Below are 22,892 nucleotides of genomic sequence, written 5' to 3' on the forward strand. Positions count from 1 at the left end.
TGTGACATGTCAGAATGAAGGGCTCTTCTGTGAGGCAAGCGGGCAGGCAGGGCACCCTGACTGTGGTTTCCTCAATCATAGTTTGCAAAATTAGCCAGAACAGGTCAGTTCCTGCATTGCACTGGCTAAGCCATCATAGGGCCTGGCTGGTTTGGTGGGGGGAGCCAAACCAACCCCCCCCCCCAGTTGGTAAACCAGGTGTGTTGGGCAAACGTAACTGATTGTAGTTGACGCAATAAAACATATCCAAGCCAGCCGCATTTTAATAGCCTCCACGCATGAGGCCAACGAAAGGCTCTCCCTGAGAAAGTCTGCAGCATAACTTGAATGACTCCTCGTTCCAGGGGAGGTTTTCGCTTTGAGAGCACCTCGAACCCCGATGAGAACCCTGTGACTTTGGGGAGCAGAAGCAGCGAAGTGAGCAGGGCCTCAGGGCGCCCCAGCTCAGCCTTTGAACCACGGCCAAGGGTGCCGGCGGGGGGAGGGCGGGATACAACCGGAGCCCTGGAAGGCTCAGATGGAGCAGGCAAGAGACCGGATGACCGAGGGCCTTTTTATTCGAGTACAGGAGATGCGCCCACCAGCCAGCAGCAGGGAAGCAGGAGCAGTCAGTGGGAAGCCAAGGCTGCCTGGGTGGGAGGACAGGGCTGAAGAAAACAGCACCAGACCCTCCCCTCCCCCCGGCCACCTGCAGCAGAATACCGGCCCCATAAGCCACGGGACGGGGAGGGGGGGTGGCCCCCGTGGAAGGGGGGAGCTGGGCTCAGGCGCTGGCAGGACATTCAGCGGGCTCCGTGTGCCAACTCAGGGGGGGAGCGCGGCAGGATCTGGGCTGGCTTTGGGAGGAGGGTCTGGCAAGGGGTCAGGCGGCCCTCCGCTCTTGGCTGTGGGCTCGCTGCTGACAGACAGGTAGCCCCCGCTGGGCAGCAGCTCCGTGATGGCGCAGATGTTTTCATAGTAGTTGGGCTTGAAGCTCTCCGCCGTGCATTTGGAGATGCCAGCCCACTCCTGACAAAGGAAGGACAGGTTGGAGAGACACACGCCTCCTCTCCCCCCACCCCCACCCCCACCCCCAGAAGCTAAGACAGGCCAGCCTGGCCTCCTTCCTGGACTGAGACCCTCTGGGGGGGCCTCCCTGCGGACGAGCCCAGCCTGGTCTGCCAAGTGGCCCTCCGAGGCCGCCTTCTCCCCGGCGTAAAACCACCCGGATTTTCCCGGGAGGCTGAAGCCAAGTCAGGTCTCGTAAGCGTTGCTGGACTTACTGAGAAATTGCCTTGATACGCTGTGAAGAGCTCCTCAAACTTCTTGCTGGGGTTGGGGATTCTGGGCATCAGGACCACCCGCACTCTGTCGGGGAGGAGATGGGACGGGCTCCAGAGGGGTTTTACCTCTCCCTCTCTCTCAGGGGGCTCTGGGGCAAGAAGCCTGCCTCGAGTCTCCCCTACAGCTCCAACCTGGGAGCCCCTCGCCCAGGTGCCCCCAGCCCTGCTCACCTCTCCATCTGCAGCAAGGCCACAAGCAGCAGCATCAGAATGAGGAAGGAGGCCAAGGGAATCACAACGGTTTGGAACAGAGAGGACAGCGGCGACGACGTGGAGGTCACAGCTTCTGCAAAGGAGAAAGCCAGGGAGGGTCTCGGAGAAGCCCCTCGGCTGCCTCCAAGAGGAGGAGGAGCTGCTGCTCATCACCCCCCACCCTCGTGCCAAAGCAACCGGACTGTCTGCTCCTGGAGCTCCTTGGCCAGAGGGAAGAGCAGACACCCGATAAACCTTTGACTCTCCTCCCACCTGTCCCAGGGAGTCCAGCGGGGCAGCTGGGTCCCAGCAGCAGCAGCAGTGTGCCCAGGGAGGGAAACACCCAGCCAGGACTTGTGCATCCCCCATTTGAGTTCGCTTCACCTGGGAGGGAGGCTCCCCTGCCACGGCCTGCCCGGCACAGCCGGTCGCCACAGGCCTCTGTGCCTTCTGTAATGGCGAACAGGTGGGCCAGGCACAGGTGGAAGCGACTGAAGTTTTAAAGGAGCTCTACAGCCCTTTGTGCTGGGCCGGTCCATCCACACCCCACCCGGCACGGTCTCTTCCCTCATCTGCCCTCCTGTTTATTGTAACTGAGTGTTGTGAGCTGACGGGAGTTGTTGAGAATTGGGTAGCCCTCGGACTGCTGTGCACACCAACTGGAGGATGAGATACGCCTGTAGGCCGGAAGGAGGGTTCCCAACTGCCGCCGCCTCCAAAGGGCAGATCTGGATGTTCTTTCTGTTCCCCTTTCTTGGCTCTTGGAGGTAGAAAACCCACCCTGTCCTCCCCGCTCACCTTTCCCCCAAAAGGCTGGGCTGGATTCCTCACTCCAGAGGTTGGTGCTTGCGCAGTTGTTCTTCACTTTGCTCTTGACATAGAAGACGTAGCGCTTCTCAGGGTCCACGCTGGGAATTTGGAACTCCATGCTATTTACGGTGAAGAGCTCCTGGAGAGCAAGGCGAGCATTCAGACCCCGCCATGCCTCTGACGGGAGGGAGCCCAGCTCCCGCACCAACGTTTGCCCCCAAGGGGCCAGAAGGCCAGCGGGCTCCGGCTGCCGCAGCTTCTGGGCGGCTTCTAATCGGCACAGAAGCCCACAAACAACGGCCCCTTCCTCAAGCCAGAGCGAAGAAAAAAGGGACACAGCCATTCAACGCCCTTTGGGACTGATTGGCTTCCTCCCTCCTACCCAGCCCTGGCGCAGCGGCTGCTTTCTCGGTGACCAGGCGGGAGTCCAGTCACTCAGGCGTCCGCCAGCGCAACATCATCCCTACCATAAACTCTGTGTCCTTGTTGCTCTTGAATCTGATGGAGTGTTGCAAACAGATGGGCCTCTTGTAGGGCGTGTCCCAGGTCAGGAGCAGCTGGTGGTTGCTCAGGTTGCGGAAGGTGAGGTTGAAGGGCTTGCCGGCTCTCACTAGGAGAGGATGCAGGTGGGGCTCTGGTGGGCAGAGGAGCCGGGCCTGGCCCGCCTTCTCCCTCAGGCCAAACCGCCTGACTCGGAGGCCAACTGACCCCACCAGCCCCTTAAGAATTGGCATCTTCCCCCTTTCTAAGCAACTTCACGTTATGGGGAGGGGGGAAATGACGCCCCCAAAAAAACCAGCCACCCCAAAGAGAAGGGAGAAACGAAGTGTCCATCAGGGAGGGATGCTGGAGCCCTGGGCTGCCTGTTCCCCAGCCGTCTCCCTGAGCAGGTGAAGCAGAAAGCGGGACGGACCGGAGGGCTGCCATGGGCGGAAGTGGCTGCTCCTCAAAGCCGCCACTGCAACAGGCCGCCAGCCCACTGGGGAAGCAGCTCCCCTCGCTCCTCCCTACCTCGGGTGTTCAGAAGCAGAGCTCCAGGGACCACGCTCTGCCCCCGGCTGTCGTTGAGGTACATATTCAAGTACGTGAAGAGGTCGCAATTGCTGAACTGACACGCCACGTTGAGCCTGTCTTTCTGGATGTAGTCCTTGCACTCTGACGGCTTGCTGACATCCTGGTACCTGGGCAGAGAGGAGAGTGCTGGATCCTGTCCAACCGGCAGCTTCAGGTTGGACACGTAGGACAACTTAAGTCCCTCCAGGCCAGGGGTCACCAACCTTTGGACCTCAGGGATCACCAAACTCAAAATTTTAAATCCCAGGGACCACTAACTGGTTATGTGGGCATGGCCTAATTTGTGGGTGTGGCTTGGTGATCATGTGACTGGCTGGGCATGGCTTGTATGTAAATATTATAAATATTTATATTTATATAAATATTGATTTTTTTTATTAAAGAAAGAGCAACTTTTCCACAAAATCAGGCAAAGCAGGCAGGTAGATTGAGTTGCTCACAGAATCATTCAGTGATCTATCTATCTGCCATCAGCTAACTCAATGTCACATAAAATTTGCTTGCCGTGAGTCTGCACTGAATAATAGAACCTTCAGTCCTAAGATCTAAATATTAGCTAGGAAGCAAAAAATCCAACCATTTCCTGCTTCCTAGCTAATCTAAATCTCCCGGCACAGCAGAACAGCTGAGGGTCAGAAAAAGGAAAAATAGCAACTTAGCAGGCAAGTTTGCCGGGTAAGGAGTGAGTGGGCAGGGAGGGTTCCCGCGGACCATACGGGCGGCACAGCCTTGTGTTTCTGCGCAGCCTGGATTCATTGCTTTGGGGGGGGTGGGGCTCTGGGGGTGAGATTTCTCTGCGGCCCACCAAAATTTCTCGCAGCCCACCGGTTGGCCACCACTGCTCCAGGCAACCTCCAAGCCTGCCCCTTCCTAGGGCCGCCACCCACCCTGCCTGGCCTGCTGGGTTTCAGGTAGGTGCTGCTGCCCGCTTTAGGATTAGAAGGTGCCCAGGGCCTCTGGCAGGAGGATCGACCCTGAGGGAGGCTGGCTCGAGAGCAGTGTGAGAGCCCCATCCCTGGAATGGGAGGGAGAGCAGGAGGGAGGACCTGGGCAGCTCTGCCTTGCGGCACAGGGGCGAAGGAAGCACGGAAGCCGAGAAAGGGGCAAAGAGGGCAGAGGGCGCCTACCAGAAGTAGAAAGAGTAGTTCCGATCCGGCTTCTGCTGGCCGCCCCAGTCGCAGATCACGTAGTCCTCATTGTGGCAAACGCAATCCACTGTAGGAAGGAAGAGCAGCTCCGGTCACCTCCACTGGGCTCAGCCGGGACTCCCTCCCACCCAGGCTGGACTGAGAAGGGGTCTTCGTGGAAGGGAGCCCTGGGAGGCTCCAGGGATCTGGGGCGGCTCCTCTCCGATTTTTATTACCGATTTTCAGAGAAGATCGGTAGGCTGCACAGTGGCTCCCTCCAGAAGGTCCAAATTCCCCATTTGAAAGAGAAGGTGGGGGGAGCCACCCGTCGGCGTGGGCTGCTAAAAGCCTTTCTCCACAGCCAGTCTGCCTTCCGCCTGCAACACTCCCCGTTTCTTAACCGCCCCAAGCTTAAAATCATTTTCAGGGGTGGTCAGTGGGTCCGATTTAGAGACAAGCGGGTCTGTGGCTGCTCCCAAGCGAGCTAAGCCATGGCTTGCTGGCTGCACTGCCACATAGTGCCAGACAGATGCTTAGCCACACATCGTGGCTTATAGATGACAACAGCCCAACATGCAAAGCCAAGACCGGCTACAGTTTCGTTATGGCTTTTCCTCCCTCCCTCAGGGAAAGTCCAAGGAGGATTTGGGGAGGGGGTACAGGTTCTAGCACCCCTCCCCCCTACCTCTAGGGAGAGAAGCAGGTAAGGGGGGCAGTACCTTTGGCCTGGGGGCTGCCAGCCGTTGGCTTGCCTGGGGCCACCAGCAGCAAGAGGAGGCCAAGCAGGGTCCCTAGATGGTCCAAGACCCTCATTCTCGGGCGCAGAAAAGAGCTGCTGCTCGTTCAGAGATGAAACTCTGCTCGATGCGAGATGAAACTTTATCTGTGGCTAAAACGCATCACTTCCTCCGCCACCCATTTCCTGTGGAAAGTTTGTGGCATGAAATTCTGGGGGTGTTGAAGGCCCCAGGGGGTTTCCAGAGGTGGCTGAAGCCATTGGGAGACCCTGCCCCCAAGGAGGCAGAGCAGGAGCCATCCTCCACAGCAGGAGACCCTCGGGGCCTTCCCTTGCAAGGCGGGGGAGGGGCATTGGGGACCCCACGCCCACGCTCCAGCCACGGCAGGGCCACCTTCTGGGGGGGTCCTCCTGGAGAACGGCCTCCTGCCCCATCATTTCCCATGGAAGGCGGTGCCCTGGGCTTGCTTTGGGGGGTGGGGGTGGAGCACATCTGGGAAGACCCCATGAGAGCATCCAGAGGAGAACAGGGTAGTCAAAGCTGGAGCGGGGGGGGGAGGGCTCAGCCTCTTCCCTGACAGCGAAGCCGTGGGAACTTTTAGTTGCTTTAGCAAAAAGTTGTTGCTGGACAGCCATTTTCTCCCCTCCAGCCTCGCATCTCAGGGGATGAGACAAATTCCGGGGTGTGTGGTGGGGGCGTGGCGACCTTGCCCTGGCAGGTCTCCACATTGGGCTTCCTAAAAACGTCGCAAACGGCCAGGTGACACAACAGGTGAGGCTCCCAGGTGTGGCACCACTACCACCTCGACCTGTTGGACTGCAGGGCACTACAGTGACCGAGCTCGGCCTGCAGGGGGAGACGCCGGGCCATCCTCGGGCATCTCCGTCCACCCTCGGCAATTTCCGCCGCGGCAGCTAAAGAGGGAGAGCACGCCCGGGCGCGTCATCGCTTCCGACCGCCGCGGCGGTGCTCCGCTTTTTGTCCTCCGCGCCCCCCGCAGCCGCGCGCGATCCATTCCGGAGCCGCCCGGGTCCTACGCTGCCGAGCGCTCCTCGGAAGGCTTCGGCGCGGCCCGCCCGCCCCGACCCCGTGCTCGGCCTTTTCCGGCAGCCGTCGGCCCGGCTCGGCTGGTTCCGCAGCCGCCGCCGACCCGGTGTCCGGGCCTGCGTCTGGTCGGCGGGCGGGCCGGCAGCGCCTCTTGGCCGGCCATGGCGGCCTTCGGGGTGCTGAGCTACGAGCACCGGCCTCTCAAGCGGCCGCGCCTGGGCCCGCCCGACGTCTACCCGCAGGACCCCAAGCAGAAGGAGGTGAGCGGGGCCGGAGCCCCCGGCCGGGACGGCGCCCCCTGCGGCCAGGGCGGAGGGCGCAGCGCCCCCGCGCGGCCCGGAGGAAGAAGGGCGCCGCCGCCGCGGGCCCTGGTGGGGTGGGGGCGGCCGTGGCGCTCGGGGCCCCGCGGACCCCGCCTCCCCCGTTGGGGTCTGTCTGCCGGTGGGGGTCAGGCTGCTCTCGGCCATGGAGGCTCCATCTAAGCCCACCCCCACCCCCTGCGGCTGGGCGAGCGAGCCCTGACCGGACAGTCCGGCTCTGGCCGGGGACCCGCCTCCTGCCAGTCTCCAGCCCGGCTCTGGATGCTAAAGGAGCCCCGGGATCCCCTGCCCCCCGCCCCGGGTCCCTCCGCCTTGTGTCCCCCCGGGTCTCCTGTGTCTCCCCGGGGGTGGGGGCTGGCCGTGCAGGGGCCGTGGGGGGGGCAGGAGCTGCTGACCGTCCCTGGCTGACCGTCCCTCTTGGCCTCCCACCCGCAGGACGAGCTGACGGCCCTCAACGTGAAGCAGGGCTTCAACAACCAGCCGGCTGTTTCCGGGGACGAGCACGGCAGCGCCAAGAATGTCAACTTCAACCCCGCCAAGGTGAGTCCTCCCTCCGGAACCGCCCTGGGGGCTCCAGCCATGCCCCCCCAGCTCAGGATGTGGGGCTTCACCCAGAGCTGAAAGTTTGCATGTGGGGAACAGGGATTCCGGGCCTGGGACAAGCACAGCATCCGCCTGCAAATGCTGGCCGGCCATTCCCCTGTCCGGAATGCGGTCTTTGGACAAGGGCTGGTGCTGTGGGCAGCAGAAGTGAGCCGGCGGTGAGACCCTCGTGCGGCCTGGTGCTGCCTCACTAAACTGGGGCTCTCCAAAAGAGGAAGAGGTCCCCAGCGTCAGGTGTCCGCTCTTCTCGGTGTGGAGGTGAAGGCGCCTCCCCCCACGAAGCCGAGCCGAGGCTCTCGAGGGCAAGAGAGGCCGGGGCTTCCACGGGGCGCCATGTGGTCGGAGAAGCCTGAAGCTCCTTTTGCTCTTCTCCAGATAAGTTCCAACTTCAGCAGCATCATTGCCGAAAAGCTGCGCTGCAACACGCTGCCCGACACCGGCCGTCGGAAACCGCAGGTGAACCAAAAGGACAACTTCTGGCCGGTGACAGCCCGCTCCCAGAGCGCCATTAACAATTGGTTCAACGATCTGGCTGGAACCAAACCCCTCACCCACCTGGCTAAAAAGGTACGGCGCTGCCAAGGCTCTCTTGGTCAAAGGGAGGCGAAGGGGGGGAACCCTGGGTGGAGAAGCGGGGCCTCTAACGTCCTGGTTAGGCAGGGCAAGAACGTGAGGGCTGAGCAGGAGTTCTCTGAGGCCCAGCTCGGACATGGCTGCAGGGTAAGCAGGTGTGCGGGAGGGAGGTCAAAGAACGAGATCGGGCCAGTGAAATTGGGGTGGGGGGTGGGGGGCTGTTGCCAGGAGAGCAGTGGCTGCGGTTCCCTAGCCCTCCTTCTTGCTGGGTCTCTGACCCAACTGCCCGCAGCCATGTGCGAATCAGCCTCCTCCTGCTCTGCTCCCTGGCAGGTGCCCATCTTCAGCAAGAAGGAGGAGATATTTAGCTACCTGGCCAAGTACGCCGTGCCCGTGATGAGAGCTGCCTGGCTGATCAAGATGACCTGTGCCTATTACGCCGCCATTACGGAAACGAAGGTGAAGAAGCGGCATGTCATTGATCCCTTCAGCGGTAAGGGCTGCTGCTCAGGCCTCGACCTCCCCCGGGATCCATGTGGAGCCCTGGGCTTGGGCTGAGCTGGGCCTCTCTCAGCCTCCTTCCATGGCAGCCGTTTCTGCTGCCCCCCAAATCACCGGGACAGTCTGCTTCCCCCTCCCCACCGTCCCTGGTCTCCCTCGCCTCCCTCGCCGTCTCTGCACATTGAGACCCAGAGCAGGTCCGGCCCCGTCCCTACCATGATGGCTGCTCCCCCTTTCTAGAGTGGACGCAGATCATCACCAAGTTTCTGTGGGAGCAGCTGCAGAAGATCGCCGACTTCCACCGGCAGCTGCTGGCCCAAGCGTGCGGCTCGCCCTCCGGCATCATGCCGCAGGAGGTGGAGCACTCGGTGAAGCAGTGGGACTACAATGAGAAGCTGGCCATGTTTATGTTCCAGGTGAGAGCGGGGAGGGGAGGCGGCCACCGTCTGTCTGGCGGGGTCCCCTTGGGTGGGAAGTGGGTGGAAGGTGGGTGGGCTGAGCCCCCCTCCCCTCCCCTCCCCCGGCCTCCTCAGTGCACCTCTGCCTGCTCCTTCCAGGACGGGATGCTGGATCGGCACGAGTTCCTGACCTGGGTACTGGAGTGCTTTGAGAAGATTCGGCCGGGTGAAGACGAGCTCCTGAAGCTGCTCCTGCCGCTGCTCCTGCAGGTCAGCCACCCTCCCCAGGGCTGCAGCGGGGCAGCGGGAGCCAAAGCGTGCGAAAGGGAGGGCTGTGGCTGCCTTTCAGCGGCAGAGAATGCGGAGGGCTTGTGCGCCTGGGTTTGGAAGGGGTGCCTGATGGGCTGTCCGGCCCCAGGGAGCAGGGGGCTTCTCGGCTGAGCTGATGCCTCCAGCCCCCGTCTCTCCTCTCCCCAACAGTATTCCAGTGAGTTTGTGCAGTCGGCCTACCTGTCCAGGCGCCTGGCTTACTTCTGCACCCGCCGGCTGGCCATTCTGCTGGATGCCAGCGGTGGGCATCCGGCTCACCACCTTACTTCTCAGGCGGCGCCTGCGCTCCCCTCCACCCCGACGCCCCAGCCGGCTGCGGGAAACTCCTCCGCCAGCCCTTTCAGCGACCTGCTGCTGTGCCCCCAGCATCGCCCGGTCGTCTTTGGGCTCAGCTGCATCCTCCAGGCAAGCGCTTCGCCTGCAGGGGTCCCCCGGGGGGAGGCGAGGGGCGCACTCAAGAGGACAGGCCTTCCGAAGGACCACAGGAGAGTTTCCCTGGAGGAGGGCAGGTGGGCAGCATCGTGGGCAGTGGGCCCGCTGCTGAGGACAGGAGCTGCACGTAGGAGCCCAGCAGACTCACTGTCGGAGGCACCGAGGAGCCCAGCGGGAGGATGTGGAGACGCAGGGGGCATGTGGCTTTGGGGATCACCGTGGAAATGGCTGCCCACCTGAGCGCTGGGCACGGAACTGCCCCGGAGCACGACGGCCTCCTTCCCAGGGAACTCAACCTCCTCCTCCTCCCTTCCCCTCTGGCTCCAGAGTATTGTGCTGTGCTGCCCCAGCGCCCTCGTCTGGCACTACTCCCTCACTGACAGCAGAATCAAGACGGGCTCCCCCCTCGACCACCTGCCCATTGCCCCCTCAAACCTGCCCATGCCAGGGGTCAACGCCACCTTCATACAACAGGTGAGCAGCAGCAGCCCACCTCTTGGCCTGGGGCTGTGCCAGGCTTGCTCCCTCCCCATTTCCCGGGCAGGCTCTTCCTCTGATGTTGCTTCCCTGCCAGGTCCGAGCGAGGCTGCGGGAGACGGAGCAGCAGATTAAGGAGCGTGGCCAGGCCGTGGAGGTGCGCTGGTCCTTCGACAAGTGCCAGGAAGCCACTGCAGGTAGCCCCTGCCCCGCCCCCTCCCCCCTCCCCGGCTGCCCCTGTGCCTGGGTCGCTGGGCTGCCCGTCTCTGCCTTGGACCTGCCCCTTTCTCTTCCAGGGTTCACCATCAGCCGGGTGCTCCACACTCTGGAAGTCCTCGACAGCCACAGCTTCGAGCGTTCGGACTTCAGCAACTCGCTGGATTCTCTGTACAACAGGATCTTCGGGGGAGGGCCGAGCAAAGACAGCCACGAGGTGGGGAGGGGGCTTTTCTGCCTGGGCTCAGCCGTGGGGGAAGAGGACGTGGCCAGAGGAGGGGGCTCTGGAGGGGGAGTGCCCCTGTGCCCAGGAGCCGGGTGTCCTCTTGGCACATAAAGCATTCAATTCAGGACAGGAGGTGGCCAGGGCCCCTCTAGCTGGAATCACGGGCAGTGGGCCGGTTATGTTTGCTGCGAAGGAGGAGAGCTCTCCACGGGGCGGCTTGAGGGAGGCTCCCTGTCCCTCCCAGTCCCTCTGCCTGAATTTCGGCTGCTGAGAGCGAAGCCCAAACTGGGGGCAGCAGCTCAGTGTGTCTTCTCTTGGGGGTGAGGAGGAAGCAGCTCCGGCTCTTCAGTTGGCAGTCTCCCCCCAAGCAGCAAGGCTGGGGGTGGGAAGAGGTGAGGCCGGCCCTTCCGGCAGATCACCCCTTTTCTTTCCTGGCAGATCTCCCCCGATGACGATGCTGTGGTGGCTCTGCTCTGCGAGTGGGCCGTGAGCCACAAGCGGTCAGGACGGCACCGGGCCATGGTGGTGGCAAAGCTGCTGGAGAAGCGGCAATCTGAGATCGAGGCCGAGGTGAGCCCAGAGGTGGCTTCCCTGGGCAGGCCAGCCGGCTGGGGAGCCTACTCCCCTTGAAAAGGAGATGGCCGCTGGGGTTAATAGTCCAGGATGTCCCATTCTGGCGTGACCGGGATTGTTCAGTCACCCCACTGGCCCATCCTGGCACGGACAAGGCTGGGCGTTTCTGGCCAGGTCAGAACTCTCCTGAGGTTGGAACCGGACTTTTCTGACCTCAAAGGGCTTTACAAATTCTTGTTTTCATGCCCAACAACTCTCTGCTCGGCCCACGAAGTTCATTGGAATAGTCTCCGAACACGCGTGAAGCCGAGCTCCCGAGTGAACCCTTCAGCATAAAACAGTACAAAGTAGAACAGGAGAGCCTGGGGACTAGTCAGCGGTGAAGGCGCTCTGTGTGCCAGGGACGGGGGTGTGAAAACCTCCCCGGCCCAAATGGGCACCAAGGAGATTGTCCCAGGAAAGGGGTGGGCAGGGGGCAGGCTCCCTTCCCTGTCTGAGGGCAGTCCCTGCAGCAGAAGCGGCCACGGAGACAGTCCCGCGCGTGGGTCATGCGCTCCAGCTAAAGCTCTGCTGCAGGGGGCCAAGCGGGGACCCGGGTGGGCGTCTGGGGAGGGGCAGGCGGGGGCCTCACCGCCTTCTGCTCTTCTGCTCAGCGGTGCGGCGACTCAGAAGTGGTGGACGAAAAGGGCTCCATCTCGTCAGGTTCCCTGTCGGCAGCCAGCGCCCCGGTCTTCCAAGAGGTCCTCATGCAGTTCCTGGACTCCCAGGCCCCCATGCTGAGTACGGAGCAAGCCCAGCCCCGGCTCCCCCACGGGAGGGGCAGGGAGGGGCTCTGGCTGGGGACAGCGGGGCAGGGGCGGGCCGGACCCTCACGCCTCCCTCCCTCCCTCCCTCCCTGGCAGCCGACCCCAGCAGCGAAGACGAGCGGTCCGAGTTCTTCAACCTGGTGCTGCTCTTCTGCGAGCTGATCCGCCACGACGTCTTCTCGCCCAACATGTACATGTGCACCCTGATCTCGCGGGGTGACCTGGCCATCGACCACGGGCCCCGCCCCGCCTCCCCCTTCGATGATGCCGCGGAGGAGCCCCACGAGCGGAAGGAACGGGAGGGCGGCCACAGCATCAAGCTGGAGGTTTGAGCTGGAAGCCCCTCCCTCTTCTGACCCGGGGGGGAGGGCTGGGGGGGGCTTTGGCTGCAGGGCGCTGGAGGGGTTTCCTCATCCCTTCTCTCTGCCAGGATGCCAGCCTCTCGGAGTGCCACATGGACATCGACCACAGTTCCAGCGCCATCTTCGACGACATGGAGAAGAATGATTTCTCGGTAGGGGCCGGCCAGGCACCTCGGACGGTCTTTGGGGAGCCCCCAGTGCTGGTGGTGTGGCACAGGCTGCCTTAGTTCCCTCCCTCCATCCAGACTGGGTCGCCTCCCCCCCAGAGCACCACCGCTCCCCAGATGGCCGCCAGTGCCCTGCCTAGGGGGAAAGGAGGCCCAGTCTCCCCGGCCTGGGGCCCCAGGTGGGGGGCAGAAGCCATGCAGAGAGAGGCCGGAGCTCTCAGTGGGGGGGGCTCCTGACTGGCCTGCTGGGGAGGGCAGAGTCTTCCCTGCCAAGATGCAGAGTCCACTCACCTCTCTACCTCCCCCCCCACCCCGTTCCCTCCCTCCCCCACACCAGATGTTCTCTCCTTCCATGCACTGTGAGTCCAAAGCCAGCCCCTCCCCGGAGAAGGTGGACCCTGAGAAGGACCGGGGGGCAGATGGGACGTTGGCAGCCCTCTACGACCAGCCTCGGCACATCCAGTACTGCACACACTTCCCCATTCCCCAGGTGAGAGCTGGCCAGCAGGCTGGGGGGCGGGGGGGGGAGCTGGCGTTTTCTGGGGGTGCAGAGTGGGAAGGGGTCTCCCCTCCGAAAGGAAGAAGGGCCCCCGGGTGGGGCTGGCTGGAGAACCTCCCCATGGACGACTGCGGCTGGACCCGCTCTTCCCCTCCTTCCCAGGAGGAGTCGAGCAGCCACGAGTGCAACCAGCGCCTGGTGGTCCTTTTTGGCGTGGGGAAGCAGCGCGACGAGGCCCGCCACGCCATCAAGAGGATCAGCAAAGACATCTTGAAGGTGCTCAACAGGAAAAGTACAGCGGAGACAGGTTGGTGGGGCCGCTCAGGCCAAAGGGCTGGGAGGAAGCCCCTGGGACCGGCAGAGGTCATCACCACCTGTCTCCCCTGGGCAGGAGGAGAAGAAGGTCAGAAGAGGAAGAGGAACAAGCCAGAGGCCTTCCCAACCGCAGAGGACATCTTTGCCAAGTTCCAGCATCTTTCCCATTTTGACCAGCACCTCGTCACCTCTCAGGTACCTTCCTCCGGCCAGGTTGGAGGCTGAGAGGGAGCAGCAGTGGGGTGGGGTGGGGGGCTGCACTTTGGGCTCTGGAGACCCCAAGGTGGTGGGACTGCCGGGCAAAACACCTCCACCTCCTCCTCCTCCCCAGGTATCTCGCAACGTTTTGGAGCAAATCACCAGCTTTGCCTTAGGGATGTCCTACCACCTTCCTCTGGTGCAGCACATCCAGTTCATCTTCGACCTGATGGAGTACTCACTCAACATCAGCGGGCTCATCGACTTCGCCATCCAGGTGGGTTGCCAGCACCGGGCTCCCCCCCCCCCGCCCCATGCCCCCTTGCTGAGGGCGAGGGTCCTGCCCTGGGCTTGCTCGGGGAGAGAGAGAGAGAGCTGCCCCTGGCCAGGTGGGTTGCCAGGTCCGCTGGAAGCCCAGCGCTGGGCTGAAATGCTCACCCAAAGGCTCCCTGAATCACCAGGCACAGAAGGGCACCAGCGGGAGGGGGCTGCAGGCGGGGTCTGCATGTGCCTTGCACCCGCACCACTTGCCCTTTCCGCTGCTTTTGCGTGAAGCGCTCGGCCCAAACCTCACAGTGTGAGACTGGGGTGCCGAGGGCTGCAGTGGGACACGCTCCCCTCCCCTTGGCTCCCCGCAAACACCGCCTTCTCTCCCACCCGCCCCTCGAGCCCTCCCACCCCAAGTGGGGCTGGAGGGGCCCTGCGAGCTGATCCGTCCCTCTCCCCTCCCCTCCCCGACGGATCCTGGGTGGCTGCTTAGCTGCTGAACGAGCTGAGCGTGGTGGAGGCCGAGTTGCTACTCAAGTCCTCTGACCTGGTGGGCAGCTACACCACCAGCCTGTGCCTGTGCATCGTGGCCGTCCTGCGGCACTACCACTCCTGCCTTATCCTCAACCAGGACCAGATGGCCCAGGTCTTCGAAGGGTGAGTCCTGCGCCCAGCGCCGCCTTGCCTGCAGGCTACAGGGGAGGCCGCCAGCCCTCCTTGACCAGCTCCCTCAGCAGAGGGGGCTTGGGGGCAGGGGCTGCTCGGCCTGCTGCCCTCTCACCACCGGCCTTCGGCCACGTGCCTCTCTCCTCCGTCCCAGGCTGTGCGGGGTGGTGAAGCACGGCATGAACCGCTCGGACGGCTCTTCGGCCGAGCGCTGCATCCTGGCCTACCTCTACGATCTGTACACGTCCTGCAGCCACCTCAAGAGCAAATTTGGGGAGCTCTTCAGGTCAGTGCCCTGGCCCTCCTGCGGCCCCCCGGCCAGCCTCTTCCTGCCCAGGCCTGCTGGCCTCTTAGCTGCCCGGGCCTCACCTCCTGCTCCCCCCCCCCCGCAGCGACTTCTGCTCCAAGGTGAAGAGCACCATCTACTGCAACGTGGAGCCCTCCGACTCCAACATGCTGTGGGAGCCCCTGTTCATGATCGACACCATCGAGAACCCCTCGGCCCACAACTTCACCTACACCAACCTGGGCAAGAGCCTGGCAGACAACCCAGCCAACCGCTACAGCTTCGTCTGCAACGCCCTGATGCACGTTTGCGTGGGGCACCACGACCCCGACCGGTGAGGCTGCCCTCCCGCCTCCTGTTGCTTTCAGCTTGGTTCATTGAGCCAGGCAGACCGCGTGGCCCTTCGGCTTCATGGCGTCTTCTGCCTCCCGAGAATCCGGCAGCCCCGTTTCAGAGAGGGCTTCCTGGCCAATAGCCTGGGGAAGGCAGCCAGGCCCTCCTCACTGGGCCCCGCTCTCCCACCCAGGGTCAACGACATTGCCATCCTGTGTGCGGAGCTGACCGGCTACTGCAAGCTGCTGAGCGCCGAGTGGCTGGGGGTGCTGAAGGCCCTATGCTGCTCCTCCAACAACGGGACGTGCGGCTTCAACGACCTCCTCTGCAACGTGGACGTAAGGGCAGGACGGGGTGGGTGGGTGGGTTTGCAGAGCGGGCATGATGTCTGGGGAGGACCCGCTGGCGAAGAGACCCGCGTGTGTTTGGAGGGCGCGCTCTGGGCTTGGCTGCAAACCCCGCTGGTGCCACACTGGCCGCATCCCCAGGGGCCAGTGGGCGGTCCCTCTGAACTTTCCCGGCCTTGGCTTTTGGCTCCACTCCCCGCAGTGCCCGGGTTGGCTCAGGGCATGAGATCCTCCTCGGCTTCCGGAACACGGAACCCGACCCCACCGCCTGCGCTGGCGCTCTCCTCCACCCCAGTGCTTTGGGGATGGGGCCACTTTGGGTGGGGCCAGTGCTGAAGGGAGGTGGGCGTAGAGGCAGCCTCAGCCGAGCTCCTTCCGCCTGGCCTGCAGGTGAGCGACCTGTCCTTCCATGACTCCCTGGCGACCTTTGTGGCCATCCTCATCGCTCGCCAGTGTCTGCTTCTGGAGGATCTGATCCGCTGCGCTGCCATTCCTTCCCTCCTCAATGCCGGTGAGTGCCTGGTTGGGACACTGTCCGAGGGAGTCCGGGAGGGAGGCCCGGCCTGAAGGGGGCCTGGCCACTGACCAGCCCGCCGGCCCTTCTCGTTGCAGCCTGCAGTGAACAGGACTCCGAGCCTGGGGCCCGCCTGACCTGCCGAATTTTGCTGCACCTCTTCAAGACCCCCCAGCTGAATCCCTGCCAGCTGGACAGCAGTAAGCCGTTTTGAGCCTGGGCTCTCCCACCATTGACTGGGGCACCTTCCGTGGGTCCATCAGTCTAGGGCTGAAAGTGGGCTCTCCACAGGTAAGCCCTCGGTGGGCATCCGCTCCTCCTGCGACAGGCACCTGCTGGCCGCTTCCCAGAATCGCATTGTGGATGGGGCCGTCTTCGCGGTGCTGAAGGCTGTCTTTGTCCTGGGTACGTGCTTGGACACAGCCAGGGAGGGGGAATGGGGGGAGGGCTGAGTCAGGCCACTGGATTAGTCCCTACTCCCGGTTGCAGGGGATGCGGAACTGAAGGGCTCCGCTTTTCCCACCCGGGAGGGGTGGACGACCTCCTGGACGACGACAAGAAGCCGGCCGGCCGGATAGTTTCGATTGAGACGGCCAGCCTGGATGTTTATGCCAAGTACGTCCTCAGGAGCATCTGCCAGCAGGTGAGACCGCCGTCCCTCATGGAGGAAATGTTTTACCAGCATTGGCCTTGCTCCTCGCCCTGGGATTGGAGGGCAGCGCAGCTGGGCAGGTGCTAAGCCCCGTTGAGGCCCAGCTGTGTGCCTGGGTCCTGGGGGCCTTGGAAGGCAGGAAGGCTGGCTACGGCTGGCTGGCTGGCTGGCAGAGCCGGAGGCCCCCAGGGTCAGTGGCATGCCCCTCCCCCTCTGCCCACAGGAATGGGTGGGCGAGCGATGCCTGAAGTCGTTGTGCGAGGACAGCAACGACCTGCAGGACCCCGTCCTGAGCAGCACCCAGGCCCAGCGGCTGATGCAGCTGATCTGCTACCCCCATCGGCTGCTCGACAACGAGGAGGGCGAGAACCCCCAGCGGCAGAGGATCAAGCGCATTTTGCAGGTTTCTGGGGGGCGGGGGGGCATCGGCCAGGGGGGTGGCACTCCTGGGCCCAAGCTGGGCATGGGGGGGAGGGAACGGGGGGGGGGGATTGGCTCTCTTCAGGAGGGCAGAAGCCAGCGGGTGGGTGGGTGGGCCCGGGGCTTCCCCTGACTGGTGCCTCCGCCGGCCTCCCTTGCAGAACCTGGACCAGTGGACGATGCGCCAGTCGCTGCTCGAACTGCAGCTCATGATCAAGCAGACGGCCAGCAACGTAAGGACGTGGGGCTGAGCTCCCCGGGGGGAGGGGGCTCCTTCCCCTTGCCAGGGCTTCAGGGTTTCAGCCCCCCCCCCCTTGACTCCTGCAGCAGGAGATGAATTCGCTCCTGGAGAACATCGCCAAGGCCACCATTGAAGTCTTCCAGCAGTCAGCCGAGACCAACGGCATCGTCAGCCTGGGCAGCTGCCCCAACCTCCTGCCGGCCAACCCCAAAGCCAAGCCTGTCCTTAGGTCAGCAGAGGGCGGGGCAGGTGGGGAGGGGTGGGGCAGGAGGCCAGCCCGGCCTGACTCTGCTCTCTCGCCCGCCCAGCTCCTTGGAACGGTCCGGCGTGTGGCTGGTGGCGCCCCTCATCGCCAAGCTGCCCACATCCGTGCAGGGCTACGTGCTGAAGGCAGCAGGGGACGAGCTGGAGAAGGGGCAGCACCTGGGCTCCTCCTCCCGCAAGGAGAGGGACCGGCAGAAGCAGAAGAGGTGAGGGGGCCGGAGTGAGGGGGGGGAGGGGAGCCCCCATGAGCCCGACCCAACCTCTGCCCTTGCCTGCAGCATGACCCTGCTGAGCCAGCAGCCCTTCCTGTCCCTGGTGCTCACCTGCTTGAAGGGCCAGGACGAGCAGCGCGAGGGTCTCCTCACCTCCTTGTACAGCCAAGTCCAGCAGGTAAGGGGAGGAACCCCGGGGGGCTCCTGGCCCCGTTTCCTCCGGGGAGGGGGGGGCTTCCCTTTCCCAGCCGCTCCTGCCTGCTGACGGAGGGCTCTTCCCTCGCAGATTGTGACCAACTGGCGGGAGGACCAGTACCAGGACGACTGCAAGGCCAAGCAGCTGATGCACGAGGCGCTGAAGCTGCGGCTGAACCTGGTGAGAAGGGGCTCCCTCTGCCTTCCGGGGGCTGCTCCCCAAACCTTGCGGGACAGACCTGGAGCGAAGGGACGGGGCCTCCCTGGGCTTCCCTCCACCCTCCCTTTTTAGGGAGCCCCCTGTCCAGTACGGTGAAGGCTGCCTCGGAAGGGGGAAGACCCCCCCCCTCGCTTTCTCTGCCCCTCCCCCCCCCCCGGCCTTCTTGTGGGAGGGAGCTCACGTGATCCACCTTCCCGCCAGGTGGGGGGCATGTTCGACACGGTGCAACGCAGCACCCAGCAGACCACGGAGTGGGCAGTGCTCCTCCTGGACATCATCAGCAGCGGCACGGTGGACATGCAGTCTAACAAGTGAGCCACCCCAGGCCCTCCCCTGAGACCACCCCAGGCCCCCGTAGCTCCCTTGGGGCACAGGGTTCCTGTGCCTTAGAAGCGCCCCCACGTAAAGAGCCCCATCATGGCGGGACAGGGAGGGGTTTCCCTGGCTGGGCCACTGGGGCTGCTGCCGACCCCCCTCGCTGACCGCCCTTCCCCTCCGGCCGTGATCTTCCAGTGAGCTCTTCACCACCGTCCTGGACATGCTGAGCGTCCTGATCAACGGCACTCTGGCTGCCGACATGTCCAGCATCTCACAAGGCAGCATGGAGGAGAACAAGCGGGCCTACATGAACCTGGTCAAGAAGCTGCGGGTAAACCTGAGTGTGTCCCCCCCCCACCCTGCCCCTCACCCCGGGAGGGAAGGGCTGCCCTGTCGCTCTGCTTCTTGCCCGCCACCGTCTGCCCTGAATGTGCCTGGGGGCAGTGGGGGGGAGGGGCCCCTGCCCAGAGCCCTGGGATCAAGGGGGAGCGGCAAGCAGGGTCCCTCCTGGCCCTCCCTGGAACGGCCTCCCCCTCGGCAGAAGGAGCTGGGTGACCGGCAGTCGGAGAGCCTGGAGAAGGTGCGCCAGCTGCTGCCCCTCCCCAAGCAGACGCGGGATGTGATCACCTGCGAGCCGCAGGGCTCCCTCATCGACACCAAAGGCAACAAGATCGCCGGCTTTGACTCCATTTTCAAGAAGGAGGCAAGTGGCTCTCCGGCCATTGGGGTGGGGGTGGGGGCGGGGCTGGCTGAGGGAGGAGGGCCCAGGGCCCCCGGCCCGGTTGCCACGGCTGTCCTCCCTCCCCGCAGGGCCTACAGGTCTCCACCAAGCAGAGGATCTCCCCCTGGGACCTCTTCGAGGGCCTGAAGCACTCGGCCCCGCTCTCCTGGGGCTGGTTTGGGACAGTGCGGGTGGACCGCAAGGTTTCCCGCTTCGAAGAGCAGCAGCGGCTGCTCCTCTACCACACCCACCTGAAGCCCAAGCCCCGCAGCTACTACCTGGAGCCCCTGCCCCTGCCCCCCGAGGAGGAGGAGCCCCCCACCCCCGTGGCCCTGGAGCCGGAGAAGAAGGCGGTGGAGCCGGCCAAGGCGGAGAAGGCCACGGCCAGCGCCGGCAGCTCTGCGGCGGAGCCCAAGAACAAGAACAAGACCAAGAACAAGAAACGGGCCCAGACTGCCAGCAAGAGTGAGGTGAGAGCGTGTCTGTGTGTGTGTGTGTGTGTGTGTGTGTGTGTGTGTGTGTGTGTGTCCCACGGCTGGGTCAGCCCTCCCAGCCCCTCCCCTGCCTGGCTGGACAGCCTGCCTTCTCACAGCCTTTGCCCCTCCCTCCCCCGCCCCCAGGAATACCCGATGAACGCGGTCCGGGGCGTCTCCTACGGGGCCGGCATCCCCACCGACCTCCTGCATCACCAGCCAGGGAACTCCATGTCTCGCCTGGCCTACGGGCAGCCTCCAGTGGGCCTCTATGCCCAGAACCAGCCCCTCCCGGCAGGTCAGTCAAGGTCCGGCCTACCTTTGGGGGAGGGAGCCCTCTGCCCTCTCCTTGAGCCTGGGGGGTCAGAGGGGCTTCCAGTTGGGCGGAGCTGTGTGGCCCTGGCCTCTTCCCTCTGGAGGCGCCCAGCAGAGACCAGCTGCTTCTCCTTGCAGGCGGCCCTCGCTTGGACACATCGTACCGGCCAGTGCGCATGCCCATCGGCAAGCTGGTGCCCAACCGGCTCCCCTACGCAGGGGTCTTGCCCGCTGGCATGGGCATGCTGGGAATGGACCCCTCCTACAAGTCGGCCGTCTATCGGCAGCAGCCGCCTCCCCCTCCTGTGCCCGGGGGGCAGCTCCTGCGCCAGCAACTGCAGGCCAAACTGGTAAGCTCCCGAAGGGCGGGGCGGGGTGGTGGTGCAGAGATTGGGTCTCCGGAGAGGGTCTCCTGTGGGCGGCTGCATGAGGGAGGCCTCGGGGGGGCAGCCTCCAGCCCTCCAGAAGGGGGATGCTGTCTGGTCTTTGCTGCTCCGCTTCTTGGTCGGCCGAGGGCCAGGAGGCAAAACCTCTGCGCCCCAGCCGCCCGGGCCATGCCCCTCCCTTCCTTCCCCCCCAGCAAGGCCAGGGGATCCTGGGACAGCCGCCAGTGCGCCAGATGCCTCCTGCTCAAGCCTACGGAACCGGGCAGCCCTCGCAGGTGAGCCCTCCTGGCCAGGGGCTTTGGGGTGGGGGGCCGAGTGGGAAAGGGAGCTGCAGCCCTCGGCCTCTTCCTCCGCGCAGCGGCTGAGCAACGACTCTCCTGCCCTCTTCTCCCGGCAGGGCTACACCCCCTATGGGGTGCCCCACCTCGGCCTGCAGCAGCACCCCTCCCAGGCCAGCGCCATGGTGCCTGCCACCTATTCCGGCCAGACCTACCAGAACAGCCACCCCAGCGCCAACCCTGCCTTCGTCGAGGCCGTCCGGTCCATGCAGAGGCCTAGCGGATACGTGCACCAGCAGGCCCCTGCCTACGGGCACACCCTCAGTGCCGCCCAGAGGTACTCGGGGGGGGCGCCTCCCCTCCCCGATCCGGCCGAGGCTCTGCCAGGCAGCCGGCTCTGGCCTCGGGCCGCTCTCTGAGGCACCGTCTCTGCCTCCCCCTGCGCTCCAGGTTCCCCCACCAGCCAATGCAGCAGCCGGCCATGATGGGCAGCCTCAACCACCTGAGCACGCAAGGGGTCCCCGCGGGGGGCCGGCCCAGCCAGCTTCTGCCCGACCAGCAGCAGCAGCAGCAACAGCAGCAGCAGCAGCAGCAGCAGCAGCAGCAGCAGCAATATCTGAGGCAGCAACAGCAGCAGCTGCTCCGGGTGAGCAGCCAGGGAGTCCGGCAAGCTCCTGCCCTCCGGCCGCGGGGGAACGCTGGACTTGGGGCTCAAGCAAGCCCTGACAGCAGGACTCGTGGAGGGGGGAGGGGGCAAAAGGGGAGGGGTCCAAAAGAGGGGAGGCGCTGGTCCAGGGCCACCTGGCCTGAAGGAGCTGAGCCTCCCTCCGCCCTCCCCCCAGGGGCTCCTGGCTAAGTGTCTCCCTCCCTCCTTTTTCCCTGCAGCAGCAGCAGCAGCAGCAGCCCCCCGCAGCCGCAGCCCCAACAGCCGCAGCCGCCCCCAGCAGCCCCCGGTGCCCCCGTCCCTCAGCCCCAAGCCCAGGGCCAGCCGCCAGGACTGGGGATGCAAGGCCTGACTCCCCAGCAGCCCCTGGTAAGTTGGGCCCTCTCCCTGGGGTGGCCGGGGGGCTCCCCACCCCCACTGCCTCTGTGACGCCTCCCCCTCTATGCAGTTCCAGCGTCAGGGCCTCCAGCAGACGCAGCAGCAGCAGCAGACGGCCGCCTTGGTCCGGCAGCTCCAGCAGCAGCTCTCCAGTAAGGCCGGGCCCCCCTTAGGGGAAGGGAGCGGGGGGCTCCCCCCTCACCTCCCTGAACTGGGAGTCCCCAATGAGGGAGGGGGGATCCAGGGGGCCTTGAGGCTCCGGCGAAGCAGGCTGCCTTTGGCTTCGGCATCGCTGGCAGCCCTTCCAGCTGTAAGGCATCCGGAAAGTATCCATGACATCAATCACTCCGAGACATATTTTCTCCAATTGATCTATTAAGGAACAGATCTGGTATGCCTAAGGCAATTTCCCAAAGTGAAAGTATTTTCACCCTTTACGCAGAATCCACCTTCTCTCCTCCCACTTCTACACTTCATAAATCATGAGAACCAATTAACTGCAATTGGAATTTCTTAGTACGACATATAGAATGACCTTGAACTTTTCAACTACTCTACCCTCCCCCCCCCATTTTGTGGCAGCTGAATTTCAAAGCTGACAGGCGTCCCCCCTTGAAAACTCCTCCTCCTAAAAGAAAAAAAAGCAAACAGATACAGGGGTTAATACATTGTCCTTAACCCCTCTCCCCCTCCATGAGGACCCCTGACACTGGCAGCCTTTGGGAGGCCGAGGCTCTGGCGCCTGTGATCCGGGGCAGAAAGGGGCCACTGCCCTCCTGCCATGGGCCCAGGCCGTTTTGCTAGATGGGGCTTCAGGGAGGCACGGCAGAGGCCCAGGGCTGCGCTTCAGGAGCTGGTCGTGCCCCGGGGAGTTCGTGGGCTGCGAGGCTGCGCCCTGCCACAGAGCCGGGTCGTGGGCACCTCCTGCGCAGGGGCATCCCTGGTGCCGTGCCCCCCTCCTCCCAAACCCGGCCAGCTCCTGCCCCAAACGCCGCCTTCCTAGCATCTAACTCTGAATTTTCCCCACACAGACACGCAGCCCCAGCAGAGCAGCAACCCCTTCGGACGGTATTGAGCCCCACGAGAGAAGCAGCAGCTCCACGGCGGATTTGGAAGGGCCACTCCTCTGGGCCGGGGAGGGAACCCCCCACCCCCGTGGGTCTGGCAGTGCAGCGGCAACCCCCTCTCGCCCTCGGCCCGGAGTGTTTTATCACGCCAAATGAGTGTTTTTAATCTCCACTTTCTACCAGTGTTTCCCAATCCTGTGTGATTGCTAGAATCTCCCGCCCCACTTTGATTTCAGCTTTTAATAAGTTTTTAGTATTTTTGTTAAAATAATGACAAAAAAACAACTTGTAAGATTTTATACTTTATTTATACCAGATGAACCCTGTATCACAGATGTCCTGAAAAGAAATACACAGAGCATACTTTCCA

General features: G+C 63.8%; 2 protein-coding genes across 3 annotated transcripts; one reads left to right on the forward strand and one right to left on the reverse strand.

Moving 5' to 3' along the window:
* Window positions 1-542: 542 nt before the first annotated feature.
* On the reverse strand, window positions 543-6,629 carry IL2RG (interleukin 2 receptor subunit gamma). 2 transcript variants are annotated; one of them, XM_087941221.1, is made up of 8 exons: window positions 5,245-6,629; window positions 4,526-4,613; window positions 3,336-3,505; window positions 2,792-2,934; window positions 2,313-2,463; window positions 1,494-1,608; window positions 1,263-1,347; window positions 543-1,008 (listed from the first exon to the last, which is right to left on the reverse strand). In XM_087941221.1, the coding sequence occupies exons 1-8, from the start codon at window positions 5,336-5,338 to the stop codon at window positions 805-807; spliced, it is 1,050 nt and encodes a 349-aa protein (XP_087797347.1). In that variant the 5' UTR covers window positions 5,339-6,629; the 3' UTR covers window positions 543-804. The 2 variants fall into 2 exon arrangements, with proteins under 2 accessions (XP_087797347.1, XP_087797348.1); XM_087941222.1 differs by having other exon boundaries at window positions 1,494-1,605; window positions 5,245-6,615.
* Window positions 6,368-22,885, forward strand: MED12 (mediator complex subunit 12). Its single transcript, XM_087941223.1, is given in 45 exon segments — window positions 6,368-6,569; window positions 7,065-7,169; window positions 7,608-7,799; window positions 8,139-8,298; window positions 8,547-8,722; window positions 8,864-8,974; window positions 9,185-9,439; window positions 9,794-9,940; window positions 10,041-10,140; window positions 10,240-10,376; window positions 10,824-10,955; window positions 11,612-11,738; window positions 11,861-12,090; window positions 12,195-12,278; window positions 12,631-12,783; window positions 12,955-13,302; window positions 13,439-13,582; window positions 14,066-14,229; window positions 14,393-14,524; window positions 14,631-14,858; window positions 15,051-15,195; window positions 15,595-15,715; window positions 15,817-15,918; window positions 16,010-16,123; window positions 16,208-16,240; window positions 16,243-16,361; window positions 16,594-16,773; window positions 16,952-17,023; window positions 17,121-17,260; window positions 17,340-17,501; window positions 17,574-17,685; window positions 17,794-17,883; window positions 18,124-18,233; window positions 18,436-18,571; window positions 18,782-18,943; window positions 19,051-19,431; window positions 19,582-19,732; window positions 19,888-20,099; window positions 20,330-20,410; window positions 20,533-20,750; window positions 20,864-21,110; window positions 21,299-21,316; window positions 21,318-21,446; window positions 21,526-21,607; window positions 22,487-22,885. Coding segments are annotated over 45 exon segments (6,585 nt in total). The 5' UTR covers window positions 6,368-6,470; the 3' UTR covers window positions 22,531-22,885.
* Window positions 22,886-22,892: the final 7 nt, after the last annotated feature.

This window comes from Pseudonaja textilis, chromosome 12, assembly GCF_049901715.1.
Source record: "Pseudonaja textilis isolate UNSWEBS1 chromosome 12, rPseTex1.2, whole genome shotgun sequence".
Classification (NCBI taxonomy): Eukaryota; Metazoa; Chordata; class Lepidosauria; order Squamata; family Elapidae; genus Pseudonaja; species Pseudonaja textilis.